Source organism: Gopherus evgoodei, chromosome 6 (assembly GCF_007399415.2).
Source record: "Gopherus evgoodei ecotype Sinaloan lineage chromosome 6, rGopEvg1_v1.p, whole genome shotgun sequence".
NCBI classification, from domain to species: Eukaryota; Metazoa; Chordata; order Testudines; family Testudinidae; genus Gopherus; species Gopherus evgoodei.
Window position 1 is genome coordinate 11,427,766 of NC_044327.1, and position 19,663 is coordinate 11,447,428.

Genomic DNA, 19,663 nt, shown 5'->3' on the forward strand with positions numbered 1-19,663 from the left:
GACATTGAAGTTTCCTGTCCCATTTGATTTTGGTGATCAAGGTTTAATTTGCTCTGTAATATTACAGTAACATGAGCAACTTGCCCCTTTTTCCAAACTTCTTGCTTGCAGCTGGAACGTTGTTGATTTAGACAACGTTTTGTTAAGGTTATTTTAATTGTAATTCAACATTTGGAATTCACCAGTCCTAAATCTCACCTGTTTTCTGTATTGCAGACCAGACCAGGATCAATCAAGAAGTCCAGTTCATATTCTGAGCATTCTGCATTGGTGTACTGCTACAACTGCTCCCAGAAAGGACATTATGGATATGTAAGTCTCACTAGTCTCTGGCTAAATGTATCCGTCTTATACATATGCTTATCTTAACTAGGGTGTGTGGTTGGAGGAATGAGCTGAAAGACTCACGCCAGCACTGTAGACAGAACAACGGTAATTAAATATTTGTGATCTTGCAGCATTGTTAAAAATAATTGGATCACGCCACTGTAAAATGATCTGGAACAGATAAAAGAAGAAACACCTTAGGCTAATTTTTAAAAACATGTGTGCATGCATGTGTGTGTTACAGAGAGAGAGCATATATATGGAAGAAATGGATAGTTGCTGTAAGGATTTAACCTTAAGTTCTCATGGGGTGGAATATTGTTGAAATATTCAGTCTCCCCACTTTAGTCAGCCAGACTATTTCAAATTGGCAGGATTTGGTACTCCCAATTGTTCTGACATTGGGATAGGTATATATTAAAGTATCATAGAAGGGGTCCCATCTGATTAGAAATTCCCCCTGCCCAGCCAACTTTCCAGGCCATTTAACCATCAGTTTTCATACAGAAAAAATGGATGGTTTCTAACCTGTAACTTAATGTCTCTTATTGAGTTTCATATAATTTCTTTATTAGGGAACAAATTTTGCAGGAGATGAGGGCATTTAGCACCTTACATGATCAGTTCCTTGATATATATTTTGATTGTCAGTATCCTTACACAACAGGTGGAGCTTTGCACCTGTAGACACACAAAACAGGTGCTGTCATCTTAACTTTGCTGTGAAATATGTCAAGGGGAAATTTTACAGTGAGAAACAGTATTAATAGAAAATCCACATTTCTAGTGTCTTGAAAGCTTTAGTGTCATGCTTTTCTAAAGCCTATGGATAGTATTCACCCAGACCCCCAAACGCTCCTTCCTTCCCTCCTAACTGTTGTACATGTCCACTTAGGCACAGCATTTGCCATGTTTTTCAGCATCACAAACAGAACAGGGTATGTTGTTTTCAAGGAGTTTCAGTCCTCATATGAAATGGTATTGGGGACATAAGGCAGTTAAAGGTCAATCAGGTTAATTAGGGCTACCCCCCAGCAGACTAAAAGTTAAATGAAGAACTTTAAAATTGGTGCACAACTTTACTTGGAGCCAGTGTAAAGATGTCTAGATTGGAGTGCTATATTGTGACAAACATGTACCTGTTAGGAAATCTGCTACACTTTGGATAAAGTGTGTCCTTGGGAGTGGGGAGGGACCCCAGAAAATAGGCAGCTGCAATAATCCAATCTATATAAAATATGAGCATTAGTCATCAGCCCTATGTCATTCATATTGAGCAGCAGTCACAAGCTTGGCAGTAGTTCTCAGATGGTACAAAGCGGTCTGCCTAATGATAGATCTAAGGTGCAAGTCATCTGCTTTACGAAGTAATGATAAATCTGCTGGTAGTATGACACACCAACATTTATTCCTATAGTTTGTTCTGTCATTGCTCAATCTAGGATTTCAGATTTTAATTATCAGAACCTTCTACAAAGGAAATGTCAAAATTATTGGTCACATTTGTTATCTATAAACAGAATAAAGTCCAAACCAGTCATATATATATATACTTGGTGCTTTAAAAGAGCTTATATCACAAAGTTGAAAATACTTATGAGCTGAAACATTTGGGAGAAAAAATTTAAACAGAAAACATGAATGATAATTCGGAAGTGTTAAAATGTTCTTGATGCCCAAAAAGTCACAATCAAGAGAGAAGACCACAGTGGTTAAAAAAATTAACCTGGCTTAGAGGGGAAGTGAAAAAATAAAACACTGTAAACAAGGAAATGAAAGTTAATAGTAATCAATGTGTAAATCAGAAAATTGGGAATTGTAGAAAATTGATAAGGGAAGTAAAAGGACACAAGAACAAACTTATGCCCAGCGGAATTCAGGACAAAGAGAAGTAGTTTTTTAAGAATATTAGGAACAAAATGAATACTAACAATGTTATTGGTCCATTATTAGATGGGAATGGTAGAATTGTCAATAATAAAGCATAAAAGATGGAAGTGTTCGAAACATTTATAAAATATTCATATCAGATAATGATGATGAAATAATTTCCATTCCAACAGCAATTAAGGATGCTGTTAAACTGCAGCTACTAAAGCTAGACATTTTTAACTTAGCAGAACTGGGTGACTTGCAACCAAGAGTATTAAAAGAGCTGGCCAAGGAGCTATCTCAACTATTAATGTTGATTTTCAATAAATCTTGGAACACTGTGGATGTTCCAGAGGACTAAAATGATAGCTAAAATTTTAAAAAGAGTAAGCAGGGTGATCCAGGTAATTATAGAGCTACCTGCCTGACATTGATTCCAGGCAAAATAATGAATGTGGGACTTGATTAATAAAGAATTAAAGGAGGGTGATATAATTAATGCCAATCAGCATGGTTTTATTACAAATAGATCTTGTCAAATTAACTTGATACCTTTTCTGATGAGATTGCAAATTTGGCTGATAAAGGTAATAGTGTTGATGCAATAGACTTCTGTAAGGTGTTTGACTTGGCATCACATAACATTTTGAGTAAGAAATTAGAATGATACATAATCAAAATGGCACTCTTTAAATTGTCAAAGATATAGCAAGATCCAATGGCTGGAAATTGAAGCTAGACCATTTCAGATTAGAATTAAGGCACAAATTTTCAACAGTGTGAGTAATTATCCATTGGAACAATTTACCAAGGTCCGTGCTGGATTTTCCATCACTGGAAACTTTTAAATTGGGATTGGATGTTTTTAGTAAATAAGATGCTCTAGTTCAAACAGAAGTTAATTCAGGAAGACCTATGACCTTTGTTAGGCAGGAACAGAGAATATCTCAGTGGTCCCCGCAGACTTGATAATCTGTGAATCTATTACCTTTGTTTAAAGCTTGATAGAACACCCAAAAACCTAGGATAGTTTTACCATCCCACAAACAGAGCTAACACCTGGCAGGAGTAAACTTCCATGGGACACAGTCCTGCAAGCTAGCAAAACCCAAAGAAAAGGACTTAGTTCACTTAAAATAGAGTTCAAACAAGGTGGGACTCTGAGAAGGAATCTTCAGTTGTGACTTGTTATAGGACCTGAACATGTGTGGACAACCCACAGCCAACTGCAACAAGGTGTATGGGAGACTAGCAGCCATTTAGCAGGGTCTGAGCCATGAGGATGCATTCTGTGTTTTTTTACCCACCCGTTTTGACCCCATTGCGGGTGACACATATACCCGCAATCATATTTCCCTCTGAAAGATTGCTGCAAAAGTGAATTCTGTGGCAATTGTAAGGGTGTGGAGTCCCCGTGCATAGTTTTCCACACATTTTGCCCCCAACTCAGCCGAAGGGTATTGTGTTTGCAGCCTTGTGCATCAGCAGAGCAGTTAAGAATTCAGTCCTTTGTAATTAAAGAGTGTGTCATTCACACTTCGGCTTAAGTTGCTCTATTGTAAAAATTCCAGCTCAGAAGTGGCTGAAAGTACGGATAGTGGCCCTTGCAGACATCTTGGTAGTGTTGCACCTAGACACATGTAGTCAGTAGATAGAGTTCAAATCTACAAATCCCACAAACAAAGAGAGCTGGTTCATAAAGTAAGTACAAAAACCATTGCCGCTCTCAACTCAGGGTTCTAAGCAATGGACATCTCTGCCTGGGTTTAAAAAATCTGTCTTTAGAACAGAAAAAGGCTGCAGGAATGCCAAAATAACTAGATCTGCATAGTTTTCCTTAATTTGCTGTTTCCAAACCCCAAGAAGTAAATGACACACGGCAGAGTGCTCCTTTCCTTTAAAGCTGAAGTGTACCAAGGTGACTAAGGAGAGAGACGGCTCAGATTAGGGTTTTGTAAAGAACCGTCTCAGCCAACGTTTTTCACAATCACCCATCATATTTTAAGCTACCTCTTACTCCAGCTGATGAAATCTGAAATACTCAGTACTTGCTAGAAATTTAGGGTTTCACTAGACTTTCACCATTCCCAAAAACTGAAGCAACAGCAAAAAGGTAGTTAATTGCTAGAGTTAACAGGACCATTTCCATCTATAAGATCGTAGGCCAACACGCTTCCTCCATTGTTTTTAGATGTGGAAATACTTGGACATATACTTAATACAGCATGAATGCCTTGAGGTTACAATTGCCATAGATTTAAGTTACCATATTATCTGTTTACATTTTTTTTTAACTGTCGCTTCCAAGAATGCTCCATTTCATTACAATCTATACATCCAAGCCATCCATTGGAACAGGCATAACGAGGACTAATTTTTAAGGGTCTCACCATTAAGTGTAACAACTTCCCACATTAATCAGTGACAACCCATTGCATTATTCAGATTTTGCAGCAAGTTTGCATGTAACAAAACTAAGGAACTGGGTAGCGTCTGCAGATGTGCCTTGCATTCACATCCAAATATGTCAATCAAATAGAAAATACCTCGGTTGGGTTAGTAGCAGGCTGTGCTTTCAGTCCTATGTGGGTTACCTCTAGTGCTGAAAAATGCCCCAAGAGTATTTAATGGTACAAAGTGTGTGGCAGTATATTTGAAAGAGAAGGGTGTGGGAAAGTGCCTGCTGTACACTATTGAGATGATTATTCAATGCAGTGAAGTTAAGAGGAAGTAGAAGTGCTGGTTTTGGAGACACGTGCATTTCATCCACTAGGGCTTTACTGTCAACGTAGTAACAACATGAAAACTAACGAAAGGGCCATCTGTCTGCCACACAAGCCCTAGGCTTGGTGCAGCATCTCAGGACAGACCTGAGGGAGTGTGTTTCACAGCCATCAAAGAAGATAACTGTCTTTGCATTACTTGTCTAAAACAGAATCACCGCTGCTTTTGAGTAAATATTTGGCAATTTTTTGGCTTAATGTTTTCTTTCACTTACTCTCTTCCTAGGCTTCTCTCATCTTAAACCTTGGCCAAGTGTATAATATGCATCTTTGAAGTGTTTTTGTGTACTAAAGATGCTGTTATGCTTCTCTGTCTCTTTATACCTGAGTGGTGCAACTGGAATCGGGGCATGTGAGAGCTGGGATTATGCAAAGAGCAGAATCCTGTGCTTTATAGAGACTCAAACCACTTAGTTTTACATTGAATTATTGCATTAGGATGACTAGCTCATGCCACTCAGATTTAAAAGATGTTTTTTTTCCTACCTGTCTTAGCATTTCATCATACAGGCATTGTATCAAACAGACCTCATAGGAAGAGGAGGAGCGTTAGTTGCTTAACATGATAGGGAGTCCTTTATCCTCTTTTCGCAGGGGCTGCCTTGCACTTTTCAATATTCAGAAGAAGCTAATAAGTGGTAAAAGCACCATGTTGGAGGCCAGAATAGGAAAAAGTTTGGGATTTGTAATTATCAGTAGTTAGACACAGATTACAAATTACAACAATATATATTGCATGCCAGAAAAGGGAGTAGATTGATTCTGAGACCTACGAATTTCTGTTGGAGAACAGCCATATTGGAGTCCTTATCCAGCAGCTCTGTGGTTGGGAGACATGTCTCCCCCAGTCTCAAAAAAGAAAACTGTTTTAGAATTCTGTAGAAAAATTCAGAAGTAGTTCTGATTTGTTTGTAGGCATTTCTCTTGTCTTTGCTGTCTGTCCCATCATACTCCCTTCAAGTGGCCTATTTAAAGATAGCTGAAAAAATACTTCAGTGTCCTCCTCTTGATCTTTTTCAGCAGTAACCAGTTCATGAGCCATTCTGCAGCGCCTTGCCCCCATATTTATTCTGCTAATATGTGTTTTGAGGAGTTTGGCAGGAGAGTTACGATCTTGACATGTCAGGTACTGATTAGTGCTGGAAACAGCTTGCTAAATGTATTGTGCCAAAAATCAGTGCTGGACCTGGAATGGAAATCTTGTGGTCCAATATGCATCTCTTTCCTGGATATTCCTATTGTGTAATAGAATCCTAGAACCACAGAGTTAGAAGGGACCACAGTGGACAGGTAGTCTAACCCCCTGCCAAGATGCAGGATTTGTTGTGTCTAAACCATCCAAGACAGACCATCCTATCCAGCCTCCTTTGGAAAACGTTCTGTGAAGGAGCAGCTGCAGTCCCTTCCTTTGCCCTACTGTTCTTACAGTTCGGAAGTTTTCCCTGAGATTTAATCTAAACCTTCTATGCTGTAGTTTGAACCCATTGTCTCTTGACAACTTTTCTCCATCTTTTTTTGTGGCAGCCTTTCAAGTATATGAAAACCGTTATCATGTCCCACCCCCTTAATCTCCTCTTTTCCAAACCAAACATACCCAGTTCCTTCAGCCTTTGCTTATCTGGCTTGCATTCCATCCCTTTGAACATCTTTGACACTTGCCTCTGGATACTTTCCAGTTTCTCTGCAGCCTTTCTATATGTTGGTAACTAAAACTGGGGCTCTACTCCAGGTGAGGCCTAACCAGCACTGAGTAGAGTGGTACTATCATCTCCTATGACTCTGTTAATGCAACCCGACATTGCATTTGCTTTGTTTGCAACAGCATCCCATTGCTGACTCATGTTGAGGCTGTGATCTACCACAACTCCTAGATCCTTCTCAGCAGCACTGCTGCCAGGCCAGTTTTCCCCCGTCTGTATTTGTGCATTTGATTTTTCGTCCCTAAATGTAGCACCTTACATCTGTCTTTACAGAAATTCATTTTGTTATCTATAGGCCAATTCTCCAATTTATCAAGACCCTTTGGAATTTTAGCTCTAGCCTCCAAAGTGTTGGCAGCCCCCTCCTCTAGCTTTGTGTCATCTGCACATTCGATCAGTAGGCTCTGTATTCCTAAATCTATGTCATTAATGAAGTAGGGCTGTCATGCGATTAAAAAAATTAATTGCGATTAATCACGTAATTTAATAATAATGGAATACCATCTATTTAAATATTTTTGGATGTTTTCTGCATTTTCAAATATATCTATTTCAATTATAACACAGAATACAAAGTGTACAGTGCTCACTTTATATTTATTTTTAATACAAATATTTGCACTGTAAAAAACAAAAGAAATAGTATTTTTCAATTCACCTCATACAAGTACTGTAGTGCAATCTCTTTATCATGAAAGTTGAACTTATAAATGTAGAATTATGAAAAAAAAATAACTGCATTGAAAAATAAAACATGCCTACTAGTCCACTCAGTCCTACTTCAGCTAATCGCTCAAACAAACTTGGCTGCAATTTGCAGGGGATAATGCTTCCTGCTTCTTGTTTACAATGTCACCTTAAATTGAGAACAGGCACATGCATGATGACACTGTTGTACCTCGCATCACAAGATATTTACGTGCCAGGTGCGCTAAATATTCACATGTCCCTTCATGCTTCAAGCACCATTCCAGAGACATGCGTCCATGCTGATGATGGGTTCTGCTTGATAACAATCCAAAGTAGTCTGGATTGATGCATGTTCATTTTCATCATCTGAGTCAGATGCCACCAGCAGAAGGTTGATTTTCTTTTTTGGTGGTTTGAGTTCTGTAGTTTCCGCATCTGAGTGTTGCTCTTTTAAGACTTCTGAAAGCATGCTCCACACCTCGTCCCTCTCAGATTTTGGAAGGCACTTCTGAATCTTAAACTTTGGGTCGAGTGCTGTTGCTATTTTTAAAAATCTCACATTGGTACCTTCTTTGTGTTTTGTCAAATCTGCTGTGAAAGTATTCTTAAAACGTCAGTGTGCCGGGTCATCATCCAAGACTGCTATAACATGAAATATATGGCAGAATGTGGGTAGAACAGAGACGAAGACATACAGTTCTCCCCCAAGGAGTTCAGTCACACATTTAATTAACACACTATTTTTTAATGAGCATTATCAGCATGGAAGCATATCCTCTGGAATGATGGCTGAAGCATAGACTCATAGACTCATAGGTCAGAAGGGACCAATATGATCATCTAGTCTGACCTCCTGCACAAGGCAGGCCACAGAACCCCACCCATCCAATTTTATAACAACCCCTAACCCAGGACCGAGTTATTGAAATCCTCAAAATTGGTTTGAAGACCTCAAGCTGCAGAGAATCCACCAGCAAGCGACCCGTGCCCCACGCTGCAGGGGAAGGCGAAAAACCTCCAGGGCCCCTGCCAATCCGCCCTGGAGGAAAATTCCTTCCCGACCCCAAATATGGCGGTCAGCTAAACCCTGAGCATGTGGGCAAGACTCACCAGCCAGCACCCAAGAAGGAATTCTCTGCAGTAACTCAGTTCCCATCCCATCCAACATCTCCCCGCAGACCATTGAGCAGACCTATCTGGTGGTAATCCAAGATCAAGTGCCCAAATTAACGATCCTATCATAACATCGCCTCCATATACTTATCAAGCTTTGTCTTAAAGCCAGAAAAGTCTTTTGCCCCTACTACTTCCCTCGGAAGGCTGTTCCAGAACTTCACTCCCCTAATGGTTAGAAACCTTCGTCTAATTTCAAGTCTAAACTTCCTAATATCCAATTTATACCCATTCGTCCTCATGCCCACATTAGTACTAAACTTAAATAATTCCTCTCCCTCCCTAACATTAACCCCCCTGATATATTTATATAGAGCAAGCATATCCCCCCGCAGCCTTCTTTTGGCCAGGCTAAACAAGCCAAGCTCTTTGAGTCTCCTTTCATAAGGCAGTTTTTCCATTCCTCGGATCATCCTTGTAGCCCGTCTCTGAACCTGTTCCAGTTTGAATTCATCCTTCTTGAACATGGGACACCAGAACTGCACACAGTATTCCAGATGGGGTCTCACCAACGCATTATATAGCGGTACTAACACCTCCTTATCCTTGCAGGAAATACCCCACCTGATGCATCCCAAAATCTCATTTGCTTTTTTAACAGCCGTATCACATTGGCGACTCATAGTCATCCTGCTATCAACCAGTACCCCAAGGTCCTTCTCCTCCTCCGTCGCTTCCAACTGATGCGCCCCCAACGTATATCCAAAATTCTTATTATTAATTCCTAAGTGCATGACCTTGCACTTTTCACTATTGTATTTCATCCTATTTCTATTACTCCAGTTTACAAGGTGGTTCAGATCTTCCTGAATAGTATCCCTGTCCTTCTCCGTGTTAGCAACACCCCCCAGCTTTGTGTCATCCGCAAACTTTATTAGCACATTCCCGCTCTTTGTGCCAAGGTCAGTAATAAAAAGTTTAAATAAGATCGGTCCCAAAACCGATCCTTGAGGGACTCCACTAGTGACCTCCTTCCAGCCTGACAGTTCACCTTTCAATACGACCCGCTGGAGTCTCCCCTTTAACCAGTTCCTTATCCACCTTGCAACTTTCATATTCATCCCCATCTTTTCCAATTTAACTAACAGTTCCCTATGCGGAACCGTGTCGAACGCCTTACTGAAATCTAGGTAAATTATATCTACCGCATTTCCTTTATCTAAGTAATCCGTCACCTTCTCAAAGAAGGAGATCAGATTGGTTTGACACGATCTACCTTTAGTAAATCCGTGTTGCAATTCGTCCCAATTACCTTTGACCTCTATGTCCTTAACTACTTTCTCCCTTAAAGTTTTTTCCAAGACCTTACATACTACAGACGTCAAGCTAACAGGCCTATAATTACCCGGATCACTTTTATTCCCTTTCTTAAAAATAGGAACTACATTAGCAATCCTCCAGTCATATGGCACAACCCCCGAGTTTATTGATTGCTTAAAAATTCTCGCTAATGGGCTCGCAATTTCACGCGCCAGTTCCTTTAATATCCTCGGATGGAGATTGTCCGGGCCCTCCGACTTCGTCCCATTGAGCTGTTCAAGTACGGCCTCTATCTCAGTTGCGGTAATATCCACTTCCATATCCACATTCCCGTTTATCATCCCTCCATCATCGCTAGATTCCTCACTAGTCTTATTAAAAACTGAGGCAAAGTACTTGTTTAGATGTTGGGCCATGCCTAGGTTATCCTTAACCTCCATTCCATCCTCAGTGTATAGCGGCCCCACTTCTTCTTTCTTTGTTTTCTTCTTATTTATGTGGCTGTAGAACCTTTTACTATTGGTTTTGATTCCCTTTGCAAGGTCCAGTTCAATGCGGCCTTTAGCCTTCCTCACTTTATCCCTACATGTTCTGACCTCACCAAGGTAGCTTTCCTTACTGATCCTGCCTTTCTTCCACTCCCTGTAAGCTTTCTGCTTTTGTCTAATCCCCTCTCTGAGTTGCTTGCTCATCCAGTTTGGCCTACAACTCCTGCCCATGGTTTTTTTTCCCCTTTCTTGGGATGCAGGCTTCCGACAGTCTCTGCAGCTGTGACTTAAAGTAATTCCAGGCCTCCTCCGCATTTAAATCCACTAATTCCTCCATCCAATCCACTTCCCTAACTAATTTCCTTAACTCTTTAAAATTAGCCTTCGAGAAGTCGAAAACCCTAATCCCAGATCTACATTTGTTTATCCTTCCATCTAGTTTGAACTGAATCAGCTCATGATCACTCGAACCAAGGTTGTCCCCTACCACCATTTCTTCTACGAGGTCCTCACTGCTCACCAACACCAAATCTATGAAGGGGCATGTGAATGTTTAGCATATCTGGCATGTAAATACCTTTGAACACCAGCTACAAAAGTGCCTTGCAAAAGCCTGTTCTCACTTTCAGGTGACATTGTAAATAAGAAGTAGGCAGCAGCATCTCCTGTAAATGTAAACAAACTTGTTTCTCTTAGCAATTGACTGAACAAGGAGGAGGACTGAATGGACTTGTAGGTTCTAAAGTTTTACATTGTGTTGGTTTTGAGAGCAATTAGGTAACAAAAAAAATCTATGTTTGTAAGTTGTACTTTCATGATAAAGAGATTGCGCACACTACTTCTATGAGGTGAATTGAAAAATACTATTTTTTATCATTTTTACAGTGCAAATATTTGTAATAAAAATAATACAAAATGAGCACTGTACACTTTGTATTTTGTATTATAATAGAAATAAATATATTTGAAAATGTAGAAAAGCATCAGAAAATATTTAATAAATTTCAATTGATATTCTATTGTTTAATAGTGCAATTAATCGCGATTAATTTTTTTGAGTTAATTGTGTGAGTTAACTGTAATTAATTGACAGCCCTATAATAAAGATGTTAAATAATACCGGACCCAGAACAGAGCTCTGTGGAACCCCACTCGAGACCTCTTTCCAATCTGACTTCATTTCATTAATAGTGACTGGTTGTTTAACCAATGATGTATCCGCTTAATGGTAGTTCTGCTGAGACAGTATTTCTTCAGCTTACTCATCAGAATATCTTGTGGGACTGTGTCAGAAGCCATGCTGAAGGCCAGGTATATGATGTCCACTGCATTCCCTCATCCACCAAACCAGTTACCCTGTCAAAGAAGCAAATCCAGCTGGTTTGGCAGGATTTCTTCTTGATAAATCTATGCAATAATAGCACTACACTTAAAATAACTCCGTACTTTACCTCTTGATCTGAGACTATTACAACCACGTACAGCGATATGTCTTAGGGCTTGTCTACATTTGAAATGCTACAACAGTGCCGTGGTATTTCAGTGTAGACAGTACCTATCCTGATGGGAATGATTCTCCTGTCGATGCAGGTAATCTACCTCCCTGAGAGGCGGGGTGGCTGGGCTCACGGAAGAACCCTTTCATCAGCCTAGCACTGGCTACCCCTGAGGATAGGTCATCTTAACTACACTGCTCAGGGGTGTGGATTTTTCACATCCCTGAGCGACATAACTAGGTTGACCTAACAGCTTAGTATAGACCAGTAAACTTTTACACTAGTCTAATCTTCATTCTCACTGACACACACTTTTCTTTCCAAACTGCCTTCCATTTGCATGAGCACTGAATACAGTATGGCTAAGCTTCTCTAGCTACCGTTTTAAATGTCCTTCGAGATAGAGCCCACATAACTGAGATCACATAACCCTAAAGTCTGAGAGCTTTTTGTGTTGGTCACTTTGTTCACCAGCTCCTGCCTGTTAGTCAGTTTTCATACTTGTACATAGTGTCAAGGTTTGCAAACTTTCAGGGAACATATCACAAAGATAATATCGTGGGGGTGAGGGGAAGGATATCAGAGATATCAGTATTGATACGTCATATCTACACACTGTGCTTTCTAGACTTTTGCTGCATATTTGACAGTATTAGTGTTCTGATTTGTTCAATGGAAAAAGAGAAAAAGTCAAAGATGAAACATTTTGGCATATTTTGTCAGCTAGCTGTGCAGAGGGCCAGCACAAGTCTTGAGTGGGATTTAAGTTGGGTATGGGGGCAAATTTTAACCTTAACAGATCATTAATAACATTGAAAGCTTAAGATATAGACTGCAGACTTCCTGAAGACCTGAGACAAAGACCCTGATCCAAGACCAACACAGCTTGCAATGTATCTATCAAAAGGAATAACGAAAGGAGGGTTGGAAGATGAGATCACTTAGATGGCAGAATAAGGGTGGTTTGAGTTCCTTAATTGTGAATTTGGATATTTTCGAGTGTTTGGGGTTCTTGGACATTTGATCTTTTAACTTTCCTGATTTTTAATGTGTTTTTTTGTTTTTGGGGGGGGGCAAGGGCGTGTTCCTAACTGCAATGTGCTAATAAGGATTTTTACTCTTAAGTTACTGAAGTGTTCTCTGAACCCTAGCTTTACTTCAGCCAAGTTCTTTGTCTGAATAGGAACCAGAGTAGTTACAAATTTTAAAAATGCATTCAGCTGCCAAGTCCACTGCTGCCAGTTTGGGATATAATGCCTCATTTAATCTTGGCCCAAAGACCAAGGAAATCCTTGCTGAAGACATTTCTACTGTGTTGTAGATCTAAAATGTATAGGAGGAAGAATGAGGTCGCATAGGAAGAAGGGATTGTAGAGTTGGCAGTACCAAAGTCTTTGAAAGAAAGCTGCTCAGCATCTGCTGGGGACTTCAGAAAAGTGAAAGCTACTGATAATTTCATGAGAGCTACAAGATAGACTTAATTAGGTTTGTGCAATGTTCAGAGAGGAAAAGAATCACACCTCCAAGAAATTTACAAGCAAAACAAAGCAATAATTAGTATCACATGGCACCCTGAATAAGTGCAGTCAGGGTTATAGGAAGCAATACAAGTTTAGCCAGATTGGCTATCAAGACAGCAATAACATGGAATTTGTATGACTGCACAATTCGTATTTCCCAGTCTGTGAGATTGATGAGCCTCGCTATAAGTGAGGTTGTGAGTGCAACTAAACCAATCAGTTTCTGTGACTCAAGATTCTAGACTTTCCCATCTCATCTCTTCTTCACACCATGTCTGATGTATTTGCAGGCGAAGTCTCCTGCAGAATGTGTTTTGATTCAGTATCTTTCAGAAAGTTAATTTCGCCCAGATCCCCTCAATCAATCACTTCATTTTTTTGTACAGCACCTGCCTATGGTGTGCCTGACTGTAGCCCTTCACTTCTGTGTGTACTACATTTCCTACATAACTTTATAAATCAAAATAAGAGCAGGTTTGTAATAATCGATGGGAGGCGTGGGATTCCATCTGTCACACCCCTAGCTACCAGAGGAGAGTAACAAAGAAGTTAAATAAACATTTAAATAAATGTTGCTTCATAGGCACAATTGTGATACAAATATACACAGGGCTATTGGAAACGTATACAATTATCAGGATTTAAAGAACTGAAGGCCAGATCCCCATCTGGTGTAAATCAACATTGAGACTTCAGTGGAATAAACCTGATTTATACCCTTTGAGATTCTGGCCTGGAGAGTCTGGTTTGTTTCCTTAACTCTGAAATCAATAATCCAAAGCTTAACAAGTTGTCACAGCATGTAGTAACCTAAAATGTGATTTGCAGGAGTGCTCAGAGAAGCGGATGTACAATGGGGCATTCCCTTCTTCCCCATTTATCTACTACTATGATGATGAGTATGACATCAAGAGGAGAGCTCAGAGGGCAAAGAGAAAGGTTGAAGGTATGGTATATTTTGTGAAATACTTCCGTTTTTAAGTGGTCTTTCATCAGGGTACATTGGTATACTTGCTGCTTTTTGTTAGGCATTTTGTAATCTTGGCTTTCTCCATGTTGTGGAAGATGATGATGGAGATTATCTCAATCAACAAGCAGGGCAAGGTTGATGAGTTTAGTAACCTCAATCTGTTCCTGAAATTCATTGTTCCAAGCCTCTAAAAGGACACCAGGAAGTCCTTTAACCCCAGAAATCTCACTGGCCTTAAAATGGTTATAAACTGATGGGGAGTGTTCTCTGAATTGTAAATTGTTTTTTTAAAAAATCTGTTACCAAAAACAATTATAATGAAAAAATATATAGATATAGATATATGCATGGCCACTTTCTACAATGAGACCACATGTGGAGGGAGGTACTACTCAACGTGAGTAAAACTGGCAGGGTCTGGTCGTTACTCTGTCCAAATCTCTGAAAACCCATCTGTAGAACAGGCGTATCTACTTCACAGGCAGATCAGCAATTTTTGGACTGCAGAATCTTAACTATAGAAATGTCCGAGGTAAAATGGCACCGTGTGACTTTCCAATTCCAGATTGAATATATGGGTCTTCCAAAGATCATCATTTTTTAAACTGAGCAAATTTCATATGAAGTCACTGAGAGAAAATAATTATGAAAACCCACAGTGTCACTTTTCTGGCTGTAACTGCACTTTAAAATGACATGACGTTAAACTTCTGGCTTACCCAGTGTTTGCCAAAATGTCTGAGTTTTATCCAGGTCCTCAGATTTTTACATACCAGGCCAATTGCTGAGCCCCAAACTGCAAACAGAGCTGTGGTTTTCCAGAGTTGTGGTTCTGGCCTCTTAGTGACCATTAAAAGAAACTGTTCTATTTTACAGAACTTCAAGAAGCCGGCCTTTTGCCAGTGCAGTTCAAGAGACTGCGCAAGGAGGAAGAGCGAAGGGGACAGTGTCTTAAGAAAAAGAAAAACCTTTGCAAAGAGCATGTCAAGAGTCCTAAAGAAGAAAAGTGCCACAAAAAGGCCAATAAGAAGTCCTGGGCAGAGGAACACAAAGAGAAGAAACGCAAGAAAGATGCCCAAAGGAATAACCACCAGGAGGAGGACTTTCCTAGGGGGGGTAGAACACATTCCCCTAAGGACAGCAAAAAGGGCAGCACAAAGCATCACGGCTCTGCCTTCTCTCCTCATGGCAGGAAAGCAAAAACTGGCCAGGAGCTGCTGGATGCAGCTAAAAAGAAGAAAAAGAGAAGGCAGAGAAACAAAAAAGACAGTAGTTCCACCACTGATGAGAGCTTATTCCTTATAAAACAGAGGAAAAAGAAATCAAAACAGGAATCCAGCTGCTAATCTGTCAACAGAAAGCTACGGTGGGAGGGGGGCATAACTCATGACCGTTTTGTCATAGTATTTTTCTGCCCGTGTGCTAAGATGTAGAATTTGAATCCACCTTTGCATACAGGCTTGGACGTGTAAAACCAACATGAGAAAGAATACTGACCTTGTGATTCTCAGCTTCTTAAAGAGAGTATTTGCCAACAGGTAGGAAGTGGTTAATGTACACGAGTAAAATCATACTGTATTTTTTGACAGTCCCTCTTTTTCTGTAGGTCGATGAAAGGTTGCAAACTTTTTATTTTTGTTTGGGTTTTTTTGTTTGGATGAATGAGAGAAAAGGTCCATAGTGGAGAGGCTTGGCCTTCTTTCCTTTGAGCGGTTCCTTTTAAGAATGCTACATCTGTCAAAGTTCTGTAGTTAAGCAAATGTGATTCCCTTGCAGCCTGACTTTAAAGAGAGGCTTTCACACTGGGGAGATTTGGAGAAGGGGCAGGGAAGGGGAAAGTAAACAGCAATACAAAAAAAAGTTATTTGGTGAAGCATTTTCTTGCTTCTCACCCAGTCTACAGTGAAATTGTTGTATTGTACTTACAACATGACAGTCTTCTGCTGTGGAAACTCATGGGATGTCGCAAATTCATCATAATCACAGCATTGCAAGTTTAAGTATCAGGAGCAGAGGAACTACGAGGATGCAAATCCTTGATTGAATAACAAATCTCTTTGCTAACTGGTAAGCAAGAGAAGTTCAATTAAAAAATATTACAAGCAGTTGGGTTGACATCTGGAATTAAAAATGCCATAGTTTTCCACAGCGTGGAAGTCCTGCTTCTTAAAAGATAAAATTATGTAGCCAAGCTATAGAATTGCAAGCAATTTACCTGCTTCCAGAAATAGAATGCCTAAGGTTAATGACTTAATGGGTCTTTTTGTTTTGTTTTGTTTTTTAAGAGATGGAAGTATTTTTTGTACTCAAAGAATTAAAAACTTTGTAAGGATAAATACTTTATCAAAGGAACCAACCAAATAAAGTTTTACTTGGGGATACTTGAAAAGATACATTGGTTATACATTTTCTTTTGAAGTTGAAGAACCACTACCTAGTTTTTGTTAACAAGATTAAATTATGTCAGTTCCGACCAATAGGCTCTCTGCTATGGAATAATGTAGATTCCCTCTTCTAAGCACCTTTTCTAGCCTGAGCAAAACAGTAGCTAACAATAATGGCTTCATAGAGTTGGTATGTACTCCTTGAGAGAGTTCTGCTGGCTTTGAAAACTGTTGGATTTTGAAACTGAACAGGATGTGTGTTAATCTGTGTAGGCAAGCCCTTAGTTACATAGGGAAGATTGCCTTTATAGCTAAACCAATATAATTATGCCAGTACAATTCCACATATGGACACTGTTATTCCAGGATAATTATGCTAGTAATTTTCCATATGTAGACAAAGCCCTAATTCATTGGCTTTTGGGTTGAAGGGATCACCTGGGTGAACATAAGGATTTCAGTAGCTGTATTCTTACATATCAGAGATTATTTGGAGCAAAAATAGACAAATATGAATTCATGTATCTCAGGCCCCAATTCCACTTCACATAAGATGTGTCCTCAGAGGTGATTTCAAACTGATTTTTGTTTAACTCAGTGCTATATTTAAATGACACTTCTCTAGGGGCACTTGGAAAAAAATTAATCACATGTAATTTCTTTAGTTCAATCTTGAAAAGACTTTTTCCTAATATCCATTCTGAGCCTCCTTCTCTATCTGGTGCATTTCGTCTTCCTTTTCACTTCTCAGCAGACCATCCAGTCTGGACCAAGGGCCCTTGTGGGACAGCAAATTGTGGAGCTTTTCTTGCTTTAGATTGAATCCATCAGCCAACCCCCTAGCCTCTGTTCTGTCTCCTTGGTGTGGGGGTATGGCCAGGTAGCCCATGGCAAAGCAGCTGGGCTCCGTCAGAAGAGGAGAGTTTTCTGCACAGTATGAAGTGGTCTGCTCTTCACTCTCATGCAGTGTCAGCTCCCAAAGCCCAGGAAACACCACCCAGCATAATGAGGTGTTAGTGAGCACCCAAAGGAACACCATGGCCATGCCCATTCCTCAGGCTTGCACCCATATACAATGGGTACGTTCCAGTGCTGGCTTCCCTCTCCACAAGTAATGGGCAATCCAGGCACTGGAGATGCTGTTCCAATCTTATGGGAAAACAAACATTCAAAGCACACACGCAGTCCTGCATGAATGGAATTCATCCTGGCAGGGGGGCTACATGGGTATATCTACACTGCAAGTAAACACCTGCCTCTGGCCTGTATCAGCTGATTTGAGCTCATGGGGCTCAGCCTACAAGGCTGTTTAATTGCAGTGCAGATGTTCAGGCTCAGAGCCCCTCCCTGCAATGGGAGAATCCAGAATTACCTCAGCAGCCAGCAATGAGTAAAAGGCCCCAGTGTGACGTGGGCTGTCATAAACGAAAGAAGCTAGAATGCGATAATTCAAGGGCAGGCAAACTTTTTGGCCTGAGGGCCACAATGGGTTTCTGAAATTCTATGGAGGGCTGGTTAGGGGAAGCTATGCCTCCCCAAACAGCCAGGCGTGGCTCAGCCCCCACCCCCTATTCAACCCCCCTGCTTCTTGCCCCTTGACAGCCCCCCGGGACTCCTGCCCCATCTAACTGCCCCTGTTCCCTGTCCCCTGATGGCCCCCTCTGGGACCCCTGCCCCATCCACCCCTCCCTGTTCCCTGACCACCCACAGACCCTCCACCCCTGACCTCCCCTCGCTGCCCCATCCAACCCCTCCTCTCATTCCTGACTGCCCCCCCCGGACCCCTGCCCCATCCAATCACCCCTTCCTCCCTGTCCCCTGACTGCCCCCTTTCGCCCCATCCAACTCACCATCACCTTCCTGACTGCCCCCCTGGAACCTCTGCCCCCATGTTCCCTGCCCTCTGACCGCCCCACCCCATCCACACCCCTGCCCCCTGACCACCACCCCAAACTCCCCTGCCCTCTATCCCCCTGCTCCCTGCCCTCTTACCACACTGTCTGGAGCACCAGTGTCTGGCGGTGCTACAGCTGTGCTGCCCAAAGCACCAGGACAGGCAGCTGCGCCGCCTGGCTGGACCCAGCCACGCCACCGTGCCACACAGAGCACCGGGTCAGGCCAGACTCTGCAGCTCCGCTGCCCAGAGCATTGCACTGGTGGCCGAGTGAGCTGAGGCTGCGGGGAAGGGGGAACGGTGGGGGAGGGGCTGGGGGCTAGCCTCCCGGGCCAGGAGCTCAGGGGATGGGCAGGAGGGTCCCGCAGGGCGTAGTTTGCCCACCTCTGTGATAATTCATAGATCTTATGGCATCAGTGACCATTACAATCAACAAACCTGACCTGCCCAGCACAGGCCACGGAACCTCATTCAGTGATTCCTGCCTCAGGTCCATCACTTCCAGTTAGTGTGAAGCCAGCATTGTGTCTCATTTTCAAGACACTCACAAGGAAATAAAGGGCACAGTGCATTCCTCACCCATCCATCCTTCAGTGTCCACAATGTGGAGATGTGTAAACTTTAAGTAATGGCATAGCCCAGTGACATGTAACACAGGGATTCCACAAATATACAATACAATAAAAATACTCAAAAAAGCAAATTATAGCATCACTATCATTACCATAGTAATAAAGCAATGCTATAGAAAATCTAGCAATTATTGTGCTTAGTAAATACAAGTGTCCTTTAAATAACCATAGGGATTCACAAAATCCAAGATCAGATGGGACCACTTGTGACCTCTAGTCTGAGCTCCTGTATAACATAAGACTTCCCCAAATTATTTCTAGAGCAGATCATTTAGAAAAACATCCAATCTTGATTTGAAAATTGTCATTGATGAAGGATCCACCATGACCGATGGTACATTGTTCCACTGTCTAATTACCCCAACTAGTCAAAATGTGTGCCTTATTTCCCTTCTGAATTTGTCTGGTTTCAACTTACGGCCACTGGATTTGAGGTGCTGCAGAGGGGAGAGCTCAGTGGTTTGAGCATTGGCC

General features: G+C 41.2%; 1 protein-coding gene across 2 annotated transcripts in view; it reads left to right on the top strand.

Annotated features, from left to right (window-relative positions):
- ZCCHC7 (zinc finger CCHC-type containing 7) overlaps nucleotides 1-16,664 on the top strand; it is a 158,986-nt gene extending 142,322 nt beyond the window's left edge. For both annotated transcript variants that reach the window (XM_030567423.1, XM_030567422.1), the window contains 3 exons: nucleotides 217-312; nucleotides 14,138-14,255; nucleotides 15,156-16,664. In XM_030567423.1, coding sequence (XP_030423283.1) covers nucleotides 217-312; nucleotides 14,138-14,255; nucleotides 15,156-15,625 — 684 coding nt within the window. In that variant the 3' untranslated portion in view covers nucleotides 15,626-16,664. The remainder of the gene's footprint in view (nucleotides 1-216; nucleotides 313-14,137; nucleotides 14,256-15,155) is intronic.
- The last annotated feature ends 2,999 nt before the right edge of the window (nucleotides 16,665-19,663 follow it).